This window comes from Fukomys damarensis, unplaced genomic scaffold, assembly GCF_012274545.1.
Source record: "Fukomys damarensis isolate Sample0158 unplaced genomic scaffold, DMR_v1.0_HiC HiC_scaffold_21, whole genome shotgun sequence".
In the NCBI taxonomy this organism is placed as follows: Eukaryota; Metazoa; Chordata; class Mammalia; order Rodentia; family Bathyergidae; genus Fukomys; species Fukomys damarensis.
This window is the reverse complement of record NW_022900933.1, coordinates 15,448,833-15,462,186: the sequence shown is the minus strand read 5'-3', so window position 1 is coordinate 15,462,186 and position 13,354 is coordinate 15,448,833. Positions and strand designations below refer to the sequence as shown.

At 45.1% G+C, this 13,354-nt stretch overlaps 1 protein-coding gene and 1 non-coding gene across 6 annotated transcripts in view; one reads left to right on the top strand and one right to left on the bottom strand.

Annotated features, from left to right (window-relative positions):
• Positions 1-10,693, top strand: part of Zfyve1 (zinc finger FYVE-type containing 1) — a 48,509-nt gene extending 37,816 nt beyond the window's left edge. For 3 of the 5 annotated variants that reach the window (XM_010645421.3, XM_010645420.3, XM_010645419.3), the window contains exons 3-9: positions 2,842-2,950; positions 3,475-3,572; positions 3,662-3,779; positions 6,105-6,275; positions 6,884-7,064; positions 7,456-7,569; positions 9,059-10,692. In XM_010645421.3, coding sequence (XP_010643723.1) covers positions 2,842-2,950; positions 3,475-3,572; positions 3,662-3,779; positions 6,105-6,275; positions 6,884-7,064; positions 7,456-7,569; positions 9,059-9,291 — 1,024 coding nt within the window. In that variant the 3' untranslated portion in view covers positions 9,292-10,692. Of the gene's footprint in view, positions 1-2,841; positions 2,951-3,474; positions 3,573-3,661; positions 3,780-6,104; positions 6,276-6,883; positions 7,065-7,455; positions 7,570-9,058 lie in introns of all 5 variants that reach the window. The other 2 variants (XM_010645417.3, XM_010645418.3) reach the window with 2 other exon arrangements.
• Positions 1,481-1,589, bottom strand: LOC117287194. Its single transcript, XR_004518395.1, has one exon. It is a non-coding gene; the product is annotated as a U6 spliceosomal RNA (small nuclear RNA).
• Positions 10,694-13,354: the final 2,661 nt, after the last annotated feature.

The window sequence follows — 13,354 nt, the reverse complement described above, 5'->3', positions numbered from 1 at the left end:
ATAGTTGTAAAGTTGACCGGTGTCTGGTTTGGGCAGTTTTTATGGTAGAGCACTTTGCGTTGCCTGTGGTTTTTCTTTAACCAGAGCTTTCAGTCATTTATTAATAGTATTTCATTTATTCATCTAATAGTTGAGTGCTCATGCCCCACTGTGTGCACTGTGATAACCAGAAGGTATTGATCCTAGTCGATTCTTGAATTGTGGGAGCAAATGCTTGGTGCACACTGTTATGTCTTTTCCAGGGAGCACTCAGAATTATTGAGGCTAGGACCCGTCCTCTAGGGATTCTCCGTGGACCTGGCTGTGGTGTCATCATTGGTATATGTAAAACTCTTCTCAGGTGATTTTTATGTGTAGCTTGAGCAGTACCTCTCACACTTTGAGACCTGCATATGAGTTACTTTGAGTTGTTAAAATACAGATTCAGAGTCTACAGCTTGGGTAGGGCCTGAGATTATTCTTATCAGAATTAGAGCAATGATTGTCAAATTTTAGCGTGTGTCAGAAAAATCTGAAGAATCTGTTAAAATAGATTGTTGGTCTTTGCCTGCATAATTTCTGATTCAGTTGGTCCAAAGAATGTTATTTTTTTTTCCAGTTAAGTTTATTGGTACATTTAAAGTAAACAATAGTTACATTTATCATTGGGATCTTGTACCTTTACATGATATTTTGGTTCTTATTTTTTCCCCATAACCCTGCCCTCCCTTAACCTCCTTCACCCTTCCCTATTTATAAAGACTATGTTTCCATTTTTTCCTTTTCTCATATTTTTTCTTTTCCCTTATTTCCTTTCCCCTCCCCTTCCCACTTCTCCTTTAGCCACTTTCTTCCTATTTCACACTCTCAATTATACCATTTGAACCTTATTTACACTTTTAGTTTTTCACACCAGAGAAACTATTCAGTATTTACTCAGGTGTGTCCTATTCATTTCACTTAATAATATAGCCTCAATATGCATCCATTGAGCTATAAGTGCCTCTAGTTTCTCATTCTTTATGGCTGAGTAGTATTCCATTTTATAGAGAAACCACATCTTCTTTATATCCAGTCTCCAGTTGATGGGCATTTGGGTTGTTTCCACTATTACAAACTGTGCCACTATAAACATGGGTAAGCATATATCACTGTGGTATGATTCTTTTAATTCTTTTGGAAAAATACCCAGCAGAGGGATATCTGTGTCAAATAGGATCTCTAATCCTAGTTCTTCAAGGTATCTCCATATTGATTTCCACAGTGGTTGCACAAGTCTGCACCCCCACCAACAATGGAGAAGGAAGGGTTCCTTTCTCCCCACAGCCCCGCCAGTATTTGTTATTGGTTGATATCTTGATAGCAGGCATTCTTTCTGGGGTAGGTTTAATTGTTATAAGGTGGAATCTCAGTGTTGTTTTCATCTACATCTCTTGAGTGACCAGTGATGTTGAACATTTTTTGTATGATTATTAGCTGCTTTTACTTGTTTGTCTGAGAAAAAAATACGGAACGCTTCACGAATTTGCAGGTCATCCTTGTGCGCAGGGGCCATGCTAATCTTCTCTGTTTCGTTCCAATTTTAGTTTATGTGCTGCTGAAGTGAATATGAATATGTTGTTTTAGTAAATTCCCAGGTAATGAGGAATTTGATAATGGGGCGATCACACCTGAGGGTCACTGCATTAGTTTAGCTGTTGATGGCTGCAACATGACAGTCTGATGAGACATGTTTGATGGGCCCTTTTGTGTGCCCAGGTTAAATGGCAGTCTTCATGTCCTGTAGACACTCCACCAGTGCCCTCACCATTGGATTGTCTTTGCTTTTGTCAGGACCACTGCCCATGTTGTCTATTCTTGCCCATCTATCGGAAGACACCTGAGTCCACCTCTCTTATAAATGGCATTTTGGCATTGAACCCTGTAAGCCTCTTGCTGAGTAATGTACCATGTCTGACTTGTATAAAAAGTAAAAAGTGTTGGCTCTTGGATTACATGGTGTGGTCTGCAGAACTAAGGATTATCTTGAGTTCAGCTTGGGCAGGGGGGAGGGATATTATTTGCCACTGGGATGTTATGTTTTGCTCATTGACATCCATTAGATTTCTTCCTCCCTTTCTCCCCTGCCCCTCTCTTTTTTAACCTAGGATTGAACTCAGAACCTTGTGCTTGCTAGGCAGGTGCGGTTCTACTGAGCTAAATTCCCAGCCCCTGGGATGTTATTTTTGTTTTCCCTATGAGCATCATGAGGGGCCTAAGCACTATTGGATCATTGTCTTTCTATTCTGATCCTCACTAGGGTTTCTAGACTTTTCCCTTTTAAAGTTGTGAAATTCTAAAGTCCTGATTTCTGTTTTTGCCCTGTCAGGATCGCAGAGCTCACTGTTCATTTCAAAGTTTTTCTTATTCAGCATAAACCTCCCCTTAATGCATCGCCAACTTTTTGGGTTGGTCTTCATTTTTATTTTGGCACCCAGCTTTGGTTTAATTTTCCATTTCATCCTTTTTGGATTTTTAGTTTCTTGAGAGGTGTTCAGTTTTAATCTCTGGTCAAAATGGTGTCTTTTTTCTGTTCTTCATTCTGCTGATGGCTTGGTTGATTTTCCAAGAAGAGGTTCCTTTTCCCCTTTCTTACTTATGAAGGTAATAGTCGCTCTACTTCTGTCATGCTGTTGATGGCAGGTGTTAACTGTGGGGCATGTAGGTTTCTGAGGCGAGCTGCCTTTTCTGTGCTCAGCATTCAAGGCCCATTTAGTAACCATGTCTGATTTCAGCCCTGTGCCTGGGGCAGGGTCAGACTCTTTGTATATGGGTCATTGGCTCCTTGAGCTGTCTCACTGTCCATTTTTTTGTTTCCCTTAGGGTTGGATGTAAGAACAGCATGAACCATGTGAAGGAAGGAGTGCCTCATGAAGCCAAGAGCCGCTGTAGTTACTCCCACCAGTATGACAACCGTGTTTATACCTGCAAGGTGAGTCTTCCCAGCTTCTCTTGCTCCTGCAGCAGCTTGCTAGACACACTTCCCTTTTGGGAAAATTGTCCTTTGTTGCCAAGTACCTTCAAGTATTTAATATTCAAGTTGAGTTATCTTTGGAACTTGAAAGCCAGTTCTTACCAAAAGAACACACTCATCATTTCCAGAGTCTCCATTGTTTATTTTTATAAGCCTTTTCTTCCTTCTGAGCTTTTATGTAAGGATCATATACATTGACTTTTCGGTTTTTTCTGGAGCAGAAGTGCTTCTCAGGAAATCAGTTTGATGGATTTCTCCTCTCTGTGATGTGTGTGTAATTTAGAGCTCAGATTTGGGGCCTGGGCTGGGTACACATTTATCTTTCAGGGCACTGGCTTATTTAGAGAAATGAACTTTTTTCTGAGCTATTAAACTCTGAAAGTGTCACCCCAGCTGGTATGGTTTGTGGGGATGGGGGATGTGAAGAGGCCACGGGCTCTGGTGTACCTGGAATATGTTGGCAGAGTGCTCCCTTGTTTCAGGCCTGCTATGAGAGAGGCAAGGAAGTCAGCGTAGTACCCAAAACATCTGCTTCCACTGACTCTCCCTGGATGGGTCTTGCAAAATATGCCTGGTCTGGGTGAGTTTAAACATCTTAGCTAAAGGTTTTTTGGTGTTTATCTCCCCAGCATCTAGCTGGGTAACATTATCTACTTGCCTCCTGCATAGGTACGTGATTGAATGTCCCAACTGTGGTGTGGTCTATCGGAGCCGGCAGTACTGGTTTGGGAACCAAGATCCTGTGGATACAGTGGTGCGGACAGAGATTGTGCATGTGTGGCCTGGAGTAAGAACTGTTGTATTTTCTTTCTTTTTCGCTCCTGGTCTTTTTTTTTTCTCCCCCATTGCTGGGGATGGAACCCTAGGGCCTTGCACATGCCAGGCAAACACTCTACCACTGAGCTACATCCCCAGCCCTCTTCTTTCTTCTGACTATTTCAGTTGTCATGTGTGGGGAGGACTGGAGCTTGGTTAGAAGGAAGGTCACCTGGGACTTGCCAGTATATCAGTGGTTTAGCAAGGCATCATTTGGATAGACTTCTCTGTTTCAGACTGAGCTTTTGTTTTTTTGCATAAATAGTAGGAACACAACTTTAAATGAAGTAAACTAAAAGTTAATCTATCATTCTCCTTTGGCAAATAAAACCTCATTTTATGTTTGTTTTCTTGTTTTCCCTGTGCATGTTTCTCTTAGATGTGATTATAATATATTTGCATATTTATTTGTTATGGGACCTTGTCTACAACCCCGAATGAGCCTGATCTCATCTGACCTTGGAAGCTAAACAGCTTAGACCTACTTAGTACTTGGGTGGGAATTGAGGCCTTGCTATTTTGCCCAGGCTGGCTTTGAACTTGGTTCAGGTGATCCTCTTGTTTTAGCTCCTGAGTAGCTGGGACCAAAAGTGACTGACATCACACCTGACCCAATTATACATGCCATTTTTCTGTCTTTTTCCATAATACAGCGTCTTTTGTTTGGTTATGTAGTTCAATTTACCATTTTCTTAGTTTTGTGTATTTATGCTATTTATAATTTTTTAAAAATTATCAACAGAAATGGCTGTAATGCCCATCTTCTTGTAAGAAGGCCATTTTTTTGTCCTGCAAAATTTTCTTGGTATATATTCTAGGAAGTGGGATTATGGTAGATTTTTAAAGTACTATTTTTAATTTGATTTTACAATTTAAGATGTCAGACAAACATCTGTTTAGGAGGCAGTGGTTTGGTACTTTTACTCTGCTTCAGCTCTATTTATTTACTATATTTACTCTGCTATATTTATTCTGCCTCTTTCTATTTGCAAATAACCTTGGTGCATGCACCTATAGTCTCAGCTGTTTGTGAGGCTGAGGCAGGAGGATCACTTGAGGCCAAGAGTTTGAGGCCAGCATGAGCAATGTAGAAGCCAGTGAGACAGAGACAGAGACAGAGATGGGGCGAGTGAGCGAATCTGACTATTCATACTTGGGAGTTACTTTCTAAGAGAATTATTTTGCTGTCTGTTGTTCCCCTTTCTGGGTAATGCTATAGCCACTACACATTTCACAGTCTTGTTGGTCAGCTTTGTATTACTGTAACAAATATCTGAGATAATCACCTTGTAAAGAGGAAAGTTTTACTTTGGCTTACAGGTTTAGAGGCGTGAAGCCATGACTGGTTGGCTCTGTTGCTTTGATACGTAGTGGCACACTGTATCGTGGAGGAATCCTGTTGACCTGAGAGGAGGAGACCAGCACCCTACAGTCCTCTTCAGGGACATGGTTCCAGTGACCTTAAACCTCCTACTAGACCCAACCTCTCAAAAGTTTTTACCTTCTCCCAGTAGAGCCAAGCTGAAGATTGGGCCTTCAGCACATGGGCCTGGCAGGGCGGACATTCTACATCCAAACTATATAGCTCAGTTCTGCCTGCAAATGTGTCTGCGAGCTTTCCTAGGTCTGCAGGTGCATAAAACCGAGGTTGCACTTGGTTTCATGGTCTCAGTCTCATCCAGAGGATTTAATGTAACCATAAAGCAAGAAAGTGAAGTACATAGTCCAGGAAAACAGTGGTTTACTCTTAGGCTGCATCTATCATGGTCCTTGGGATTAGAATACCTTGTTTTCTGCTTATCTGTTCATTCGTTGGTTCTTCATTGCAGCATGTATTGTCAAGTACTATGTGCTCATTATTAAGCTAGATACCTTGAAAAAAATAGGCCCTTGTTCGCAGAGGTTTCATAATCTAGCAGGGAGTTAGATAGGTAAGAGATACTGTTCTTACACAGAGATAGGGTTCCTAGGGATATATAGGTATGAGAGGAAAGGGGAGGAACGTTTCCTAACTGAGCCTGGATGGGTGGCTTCCTGCAGGACATGTCACCTCATATATTGTCGGGAAAAGTAAGTCTTGAGTTGAACAGCTGCATTCCAGGCTTTAAGGTGAATGTTGACAAGTCAGTGTTGACAGTTTGCCTGCACTATTACCTAGAAGCCTGAGAAGTCTGGTGCATCCCCATTCTCTGCTGTGAGGGACTTTGTGGTTCTGAGCTGGCCACCAGCTGTGCCTCTCCCTCCTCCCTTCTGCTTCCCTCACTCAGCATGATGGAAGCCTGTACTTTCATTTCAGACTGATGGGTTTCTGAAGGATAACAACAATGCTGCCCAACGCCTGTTGGATGGGATGAACTTCATGGCTCAGTCGGTATCCGAGCTTAGCCTTGGACCCACCAAGGCTGTGACTTCTTGGCTGACGGACCAGATCGCCCCTGCCTACTGGAGACCCAACTCCCAGATCCTGGTATGGTGTGGCTGGAGACCCCTGCACCCCCGGCACAGCCCACCCTGCTTAGGCTACTTTCTTGGCTCTCTGAGGGAGGTGCAATTTTTTGCCCCGTGCAGTTGGCTGCAGTGGGAGTGAGTATTGGAAAGGGTAGGAGCTTTGAGTCAGTTTCCTCTTTGCTCACTGATTTGCTTATGTTATTCTGCAAGTATTTTCTTTGTTGTGGGGACTCATTCCTTACCTGTGAGGGCCATAAATTAATAATGCTCAGATATCTGAGGTCATTGTTAAGAGTCTTAAGAACAGAGCCTGAAAGTCAATTTCATTGTCCTCCTTTTTTTTTTTGGCTTTTTGAGACAGGGTCTCACTGTCCTCCTCTTACTACATAAATCTCTAGGGCATGCATAGGCAGGGAGCACCCGGTCTCAGTGCACACACCTGTGAGAGGAAACTCCCTCCTCCTCCTTTGCACTTTCACATAACTGTCATTACTAGGAAAGTTTGGGTCCTGACTGAGCTAAAACCCACCTCTGAGTTTCTAGCTGTTCCCTGGGTCTTTTTTGCTTTCTGAGCTATGCAGACACCCACAATTCCTGTCTCTCTGTTTTGTTTTGGGCTTGGAGCAGAACTGCAACAAGTGTGCGACATCCTTTAAAGACAATGACACTAAGCATCACTGCCGGGCCTGTGGAGAGGGCTTCTGTGACAGCTGTTCATCTAAGACCCGGCCAGTGCCCGAGCGTGGCTGGGGACCTGCGCCCGTGCGGGTGTGTGACAACTGCTATGACATCAGGAATGCCCAGTTAGGTAACGTGGGGCCCTGAGAGCTGCAGTGGGGCAGGAGGACCCACCTTCCTTTGCACTCAGTGGGGTTTAGTTAGGAACCTTCCAAGTCTTGGTCCTTCCCCATCACCCTCCTGGCCTTGGCCCATCATCTCTGAGTTCTTTGTTAGCAGAACCTTGCAGGTGTTGTTCCTCAGGTGACTAGGGCCTGGTCACACTACACTGGGAGATGCTTCTGATATCACTTGGTTTTGGTTTGAGCTCGTCTGACCACACCCCAAATACCCTTTTTAGTCACTGTAGGATAGCACAGTGATGCAGGGAGATGAGTCCAGAAGTGTGCTGCTGTGGTGCTGACTTTTCCATTTGGGAAATGACTGAGAGGAAACACCTTTTCTTTTGTCACTATCCACAGCTATTACTGAAGCACAGGCAGAAGATGAAGGCGGAACGCTTATTGCTCGGAAGGTGGGTGAGGCTGTGCAGAACACGTTGGGAGCCGTGGTGACAGCCATTGACATACCACTAGGTAGGCTTGGCAATGCATCTCTTGGGTATAGAATATTAGGATGTGGGGATACAGGGTGCCCTGGACTGTCATTCTGTCAAAGGCTTGCCAACCCAGATTGAGCTGAGCAGCAAGGAATCAATTAAAATTTGACATTTGCTTGCTTCTGCTGAATCCTTTCTGGTTTTGTGTTTATTCTGGGAGGTCCTCTTAGCCCATCAGTTGCTGCATAACAAAGCACTGTACCTTGAACTGTAAAAGCTATCTATAGCCATTTTTTGGGTGGGGGGACACTGGGGATCGAGCTTAGGACCTTGTGCTTGCGAAGCAGGTGGTGGCACCACTGAGCTAAATGCCCAGCCCTACAGCCGTTTTATGTATTTTTACACAGATGTTATTAACACATATGATAGCTAAATGCCCAGCCCTACAGCCGTTTTATGTATTATTACACAGATGTTATTATTACACATATGACATAGGTAAGGAAAAGACAATTCTGTTCTGGGTGCCATTGCCTGGAGTTATATCTCATACTTCAGGATGGCTACTGGACTGGTCTCCAAAGTCCAGCCTGGACTCATATGCTGGGATCTTAGTGGGACAGTTGGAAGCTGGTTTTATCAGAGCGCCCCAACCCTTAATGTACCTTCTCTAGGCCTTTTCATGTGGTGTGTTCAGTAATTTGTTTCTGGGATCTAAGAGCTAACGTTTCAGAAAACAGAAAGTAAAAGCTGTCAGTTTTCTAGGGCTAGGGCCTGCAAACTTTAGTCACAGATTCTGTCTGGATCTAAGGAAGGGGGCAGGAAAAGATGGAAAGTATGTTAATGACTATCTCTGATCTAGAATTCCAGCCAAGGTATTAATGTAGCCAAGCTGCAGATGTGAGGGTTATTTGTAGAAAGGAGAGGAAGGGAAACTGACTGTGGGTGTAGGACTTTGGCAGGGTGGCCAGGTCTTGGGGTAGTTCAGCGTATGGTAGGGAAGTGACCAAAGTCTCCTAGGTAGGTGGTGGTGATTTGGATCAGGATTAAATGCTATAGTCTATAAAAAAAAAGCAGGTGATGAGCTTTTGATTTAGGAATAGATGGATTTGCCTAGGTGTGACACCTCTGACACCTGGGGCTGTGGGAGAGGCACAGCTCCCCTTGGCCCAGATAGTCTGCTGCCTTTGTTCACCAAGTGCTCACTCCCTGAGTTAAGCATTGGGCCAGTGTGTTAGACACACTGTGATTTCTTACCCTCAAAAATAGCTTAGATGGGGCTGAGGGTTTAGCTCAGTGGTTCCACCATCTGCTTCACAAGTGCAAGGTCCTGAGCTTGATCCCTGGTACCGAAAAAAAGGGTAGCTTTTAGAGGTGAATAGCTCAAGATGAGTAAAAGCACCACAGGTGATTCTGCATGCACTTGGGATGACACGCCAGTAAGCATCTGAGGACACATGCCAGCCGGTAGGGGCTCAGGGCATTGGGTTTCTGTGTCCTGACCACCTCATTCCTTTCTCACGCAGGCCTGGTGAAGGATGCAGCCAGGCCAGCGTACTGGGTGCCTGACCATGAAATCCTGCACTGCCACAACTGCCGCAAGGAGTTCAGTGTCAAGCTCTCCAAGCACCACTGCCGCGCCTGTGGCCAGGGCTTCTGTGATGAGTGCTCCCACGACCGCCGGGCCGTCCCGTCTCGAGGCTGGGATCATCCTGTCCGAGTCTGCTTCAATTGCAATAAAAAACCTGGTGACCTTTAGCCCCAGCTCCCTGCAGAAGTCCTTCACAATTCCTTAGGTTCTCAGGGTTAGAAACTGAAGTCTCATTGAGATAGGCTTTCCTTTCGGTCACCTTTGGTGTGTCCTCTCCTCTTGGCCTGGGGCCACTTTCCTTAGGTGGGGGTGAGCCTGGTGGCAGGCCAGAAGGCATAACCCCCTCAGGGCAGGGGTGTACCAAGCAGCTCTCAGCAAAGGGGAATGAACCTGAGTGCACTGCATATATCTCATTTTAAAATCATTTTAAAAAATCTATCTCCATCATACATACATGTGAAAGGAATTTGGAGTGTACTGAGGCTGCTGGCTGCCAAGACTCACCCTGGTCTGTCCGAAGCATAGAGATAAGGACATCTCCACAAAAGGAAGCAGAGCCCTCATGTTGCTGGTTCCCTTTTGCTGTCTGTCTCTCTGAGCCTGGGCAACCTCCCTTCCCCATCTTTCCCCCTCCTGCCCCTCAGCTCCTGAGGCTGAGAGCTGCCCTCCCTGCTGCATCTACGTGAAGCAGCTCAAAGGGAGTTCCACTGGGGCCCTTGAGGGTGTTGGATCCCAGTTCTTGGTTTAATCTTGTTTTAGTCCCGGACCACCCAGCTTAGTGTGCAGAGCACTGGAGGGTGCTGAGGGTTGGAGATTGGGTCCTCAGCCCTGAGAAGTGACAGTGAAGTGGTCATTGTCCCTCATGGAGAGTACGGAAGGAACTGGGCTCAGCAGCATTTCCTGCTTGTTGATTCTTCTGTCTTCATGAGGCTCCCTACAAGGCTGCACCCTGCTTCTAAATTAAGGCACCTGCACCCTTTCCCCTTCCTCCAGCTCATGATCTGCTTCTGGGTGTCACACTAGGATTTGTTTTGCTTATTTTAAAGTGTCTTTAATTCATTGTTCCAAGACACACAACCTCTCCAGCTATTGGACTGGTGATCGTGAGAAATTGTCCAGGGGAACAGCACAAAATGGACTGTTAGTTTTTTTAAAAGTGTATATAAAATATTTCAACAGATCATAAAGAAAAAAATTCTATCTCTTTGGTCCTTGCGGAGAAGTCAGATATGAATGTTTCTCACCAAGAGCTTGGATATCCATATTTGTCATGACTGGAAAGAGACTTGTGCTGAAATCCTGTCTTCAGAGTATTTATCTTCAATGGCCAAAAAAGAAGTAAAGCAACACAGTTCTTGACTGAGCTGGTGGGCAGTTTTGGGGAGGTGCATGGGTGGCCATGCCTGGCATGAGTATCTGTGTGAAGCGCACCCTGTAGTGGGTTGGTCCCTCGCAGACCTCCTTCCTGCCTCCTGTGGCCTGGCAACTGAAGCCCTGCTCTAGAACTGTGTATTATCAAATTCGCCATCATAAAGAAATCTTCCTGCTGAATGTGGACTGTGCTCTTTTCTCTAACTCACCAGTAATCTTACACTTGTCCTCTTTCAAGGTGATGGCAAAGTAGCTGGTAGCTTGCAGAGCAGAACCCAAGTGAGAGACATAAATCTAGACTGGCAATATTTTCCATGTAAATACTTAAGTTTATTATGCTTGCTGACAAGACTTTTTCCAAGAAAAAAATATAGGCAAATACCATGAAGTTATTATTCATATGGAGTTAGGTTTTAATCTCAGACTTTCCCCAGCTGTAGGTAGACAGCACACATACCCCACCTAAGTTTTTCAGCTGGGATAGCACTTCGTGGTTGCCATGAGTAGACCTTTTTAAGTGATATCTCAAGGTCACAATTCTTTGTAATAGAGGGCTCCATAGATTCCCATCATACCACCATCCTGTACTGATGGCTTCCCTCCAGCCTTGTCACAGCAGGGTGGGGGTTAAGTGAGGGCTAGGGAGAGAGCTGCGAGGGGTCCAGCTGGGCCGTCCTGGCCTCAGGTGGGTCAATGAAGTAGGTGTGAGTACTGTAGCACAGTGACTGCGGCTGTCAGCTTCTTCGGGTCTTTGGGCTTCCCTCTGGTAGCCATGGTATTGGGGCTTGTGTGGAAACTCACAGGACAAGATGGGGTATTACTCCTGATACATAGGTTCTAGGTGTACAATAGGTACTGGCACTCATTTAATGACCAAGTTCCAGTCCTGTGACCAGCTTGTTAGCAGAACTAGTCAGTAAATGAGGACATACATGGTATGTACATTACAATATTTAGAACAAAAAAATTAACCGCTGGAAACTCCAACTTCATGACTGCTTTTATTTGTGTAACTATTACATGCAGTAATGTATGAGGACATAAAATTACAGTACTAAAGTTAGGTGTGGTGGCTCATGTGTCATCCCAGCACTCAGGAGGCATGAAGATTGCTCAGTTTGAGGCCAGCCTGGGCTATATAATGAGACCCTGTCTCAACCACACACAGGACCGGGGATGTAGCTCTGTGGTAGAGGGCTTGCACGGCATATATGAGGTCTTTAGTTCAATCCCCAGTACAGTAAAAACACATGCACACAAAAGCAACCCAAAGAAACCAACAGAAAACAAAACCCCCAATACTGTACAGTAGAAGAAGCTGCCATAAGGCCACACGTTTCTGTAAGTCCGAGCAGCAGGTAGTTAAGTCTGAATCATTAAACAGGTGATTGGTGACCTATGGAGGCACTGAAAATTTCTCCTTTTTAAAGTGGGACTTCCCTTTGCTTCTCTATTGCCTTGTTTGACTCCTGTGTCTTCTATCATCTCCCCATTCTCTGTGGCCACTGACACTGGTCTGTACCTTTCCCCACTGCCTTTTCCCTTAACTTCCTCTTTCCCACTCCCACCCTTCTCATTTTCTGGATGAGTGCAGCACTGCAGGGATGGCTTGGGGTGAAGGGGTGAGAGGTGGCTGGAACAAAATACCTCACAGAACTAGGGAAGGTTTATTTTGGCGCTTTGTTATCAGTAGACTCAGTCCATGGTTGGTTGGCTCCCAGGCAAACAGCATGGCTTGAAAACCATGGTGGAGGGAATCTGCAACACCCCATGCTAGCCAGGGGCAGATGGGAGGGGCCCTGGATGAGAATATACCCTTGTCATGTCCCTTGCGACTAGGCCCCACCTCCAAACACATTTTTGGGCGACATTTTAGATATGACATTCCACTTCTGGCTCTCAGAAGGCTCATGCCCATCTCTTGTAAGGTGCATGTAGTTCATCTCTAAGAGTTTCTAGAGGCTTAACAGTTCCAGCATTGCTAAACAGTCAAGTTCAGTCTCGAGACTGAGGGAAAATTTTTAATTGAGTCTTGAAAATAAAAGTACTTCCACATAAAATGAGGGCAAGCAGAAAGGAATAGGGAGATACAAAGGAGTTGAACCAAAGCAAGGCTGAAACCCAGCAGGGCAAACATTAAATCCTGTGGCTCCACGTCTGGCAGCCAGGGCAGGTGGTGGCAAGCTATGTTCCACAGGGCTCACACAGCCCGCTCCTGTGGCACTGCCAGTTGCCGCCACATAGCTTCTCAGGTTGGCTGTGCTCCCTGCCTGTGGTTTTCCATAGCAGACACTCCACATTCCTGGCATCTTCAGCTTCTAGAGTCTTCACTACACCTTCGGCTTCAGCTTTGTGCACTCCCTTCTCCAGGGTACATTGCTTGGCCATCCAGGCCTTTTCAAATCTGGGTGAAAATCTCCACGACCCCACAATTTATACACTTTGCAGGCCCAGAAAAGCAGCACCATGTTGATGATTTGAAGGTCTGCTGTCAGCTTGAGCAGCTTGGACTATAGCTGCAGAGGCCTTTGAGTGCTTGAATGGTTCAACTTGGAGAAACACTTCTCTGGGTGGGTCTGAAGGAGTATGGTGCCAAGGGGCTTTCAAAGTAGAGGAGTTTGGCCATTTCCTGAGGTCCCTTCAAGGAATCTTTACTATTATCCCAATGCAAAGTACCAAGCTGATTTTTGGTGGTACTGATCTCTTCAGAAATCAACCTAGTTTTTCCCCAACTTTTGGACACCCCCAATTTTTTTTTTGAGAGAGGGTCTTATTATATAGAGCAGGTTGACCTTGAATTTCTGGTGAACCTCCTGCCTCAGCCTCCGAAGTGCTAGGATTTACAGGCCAAAATTTCAAG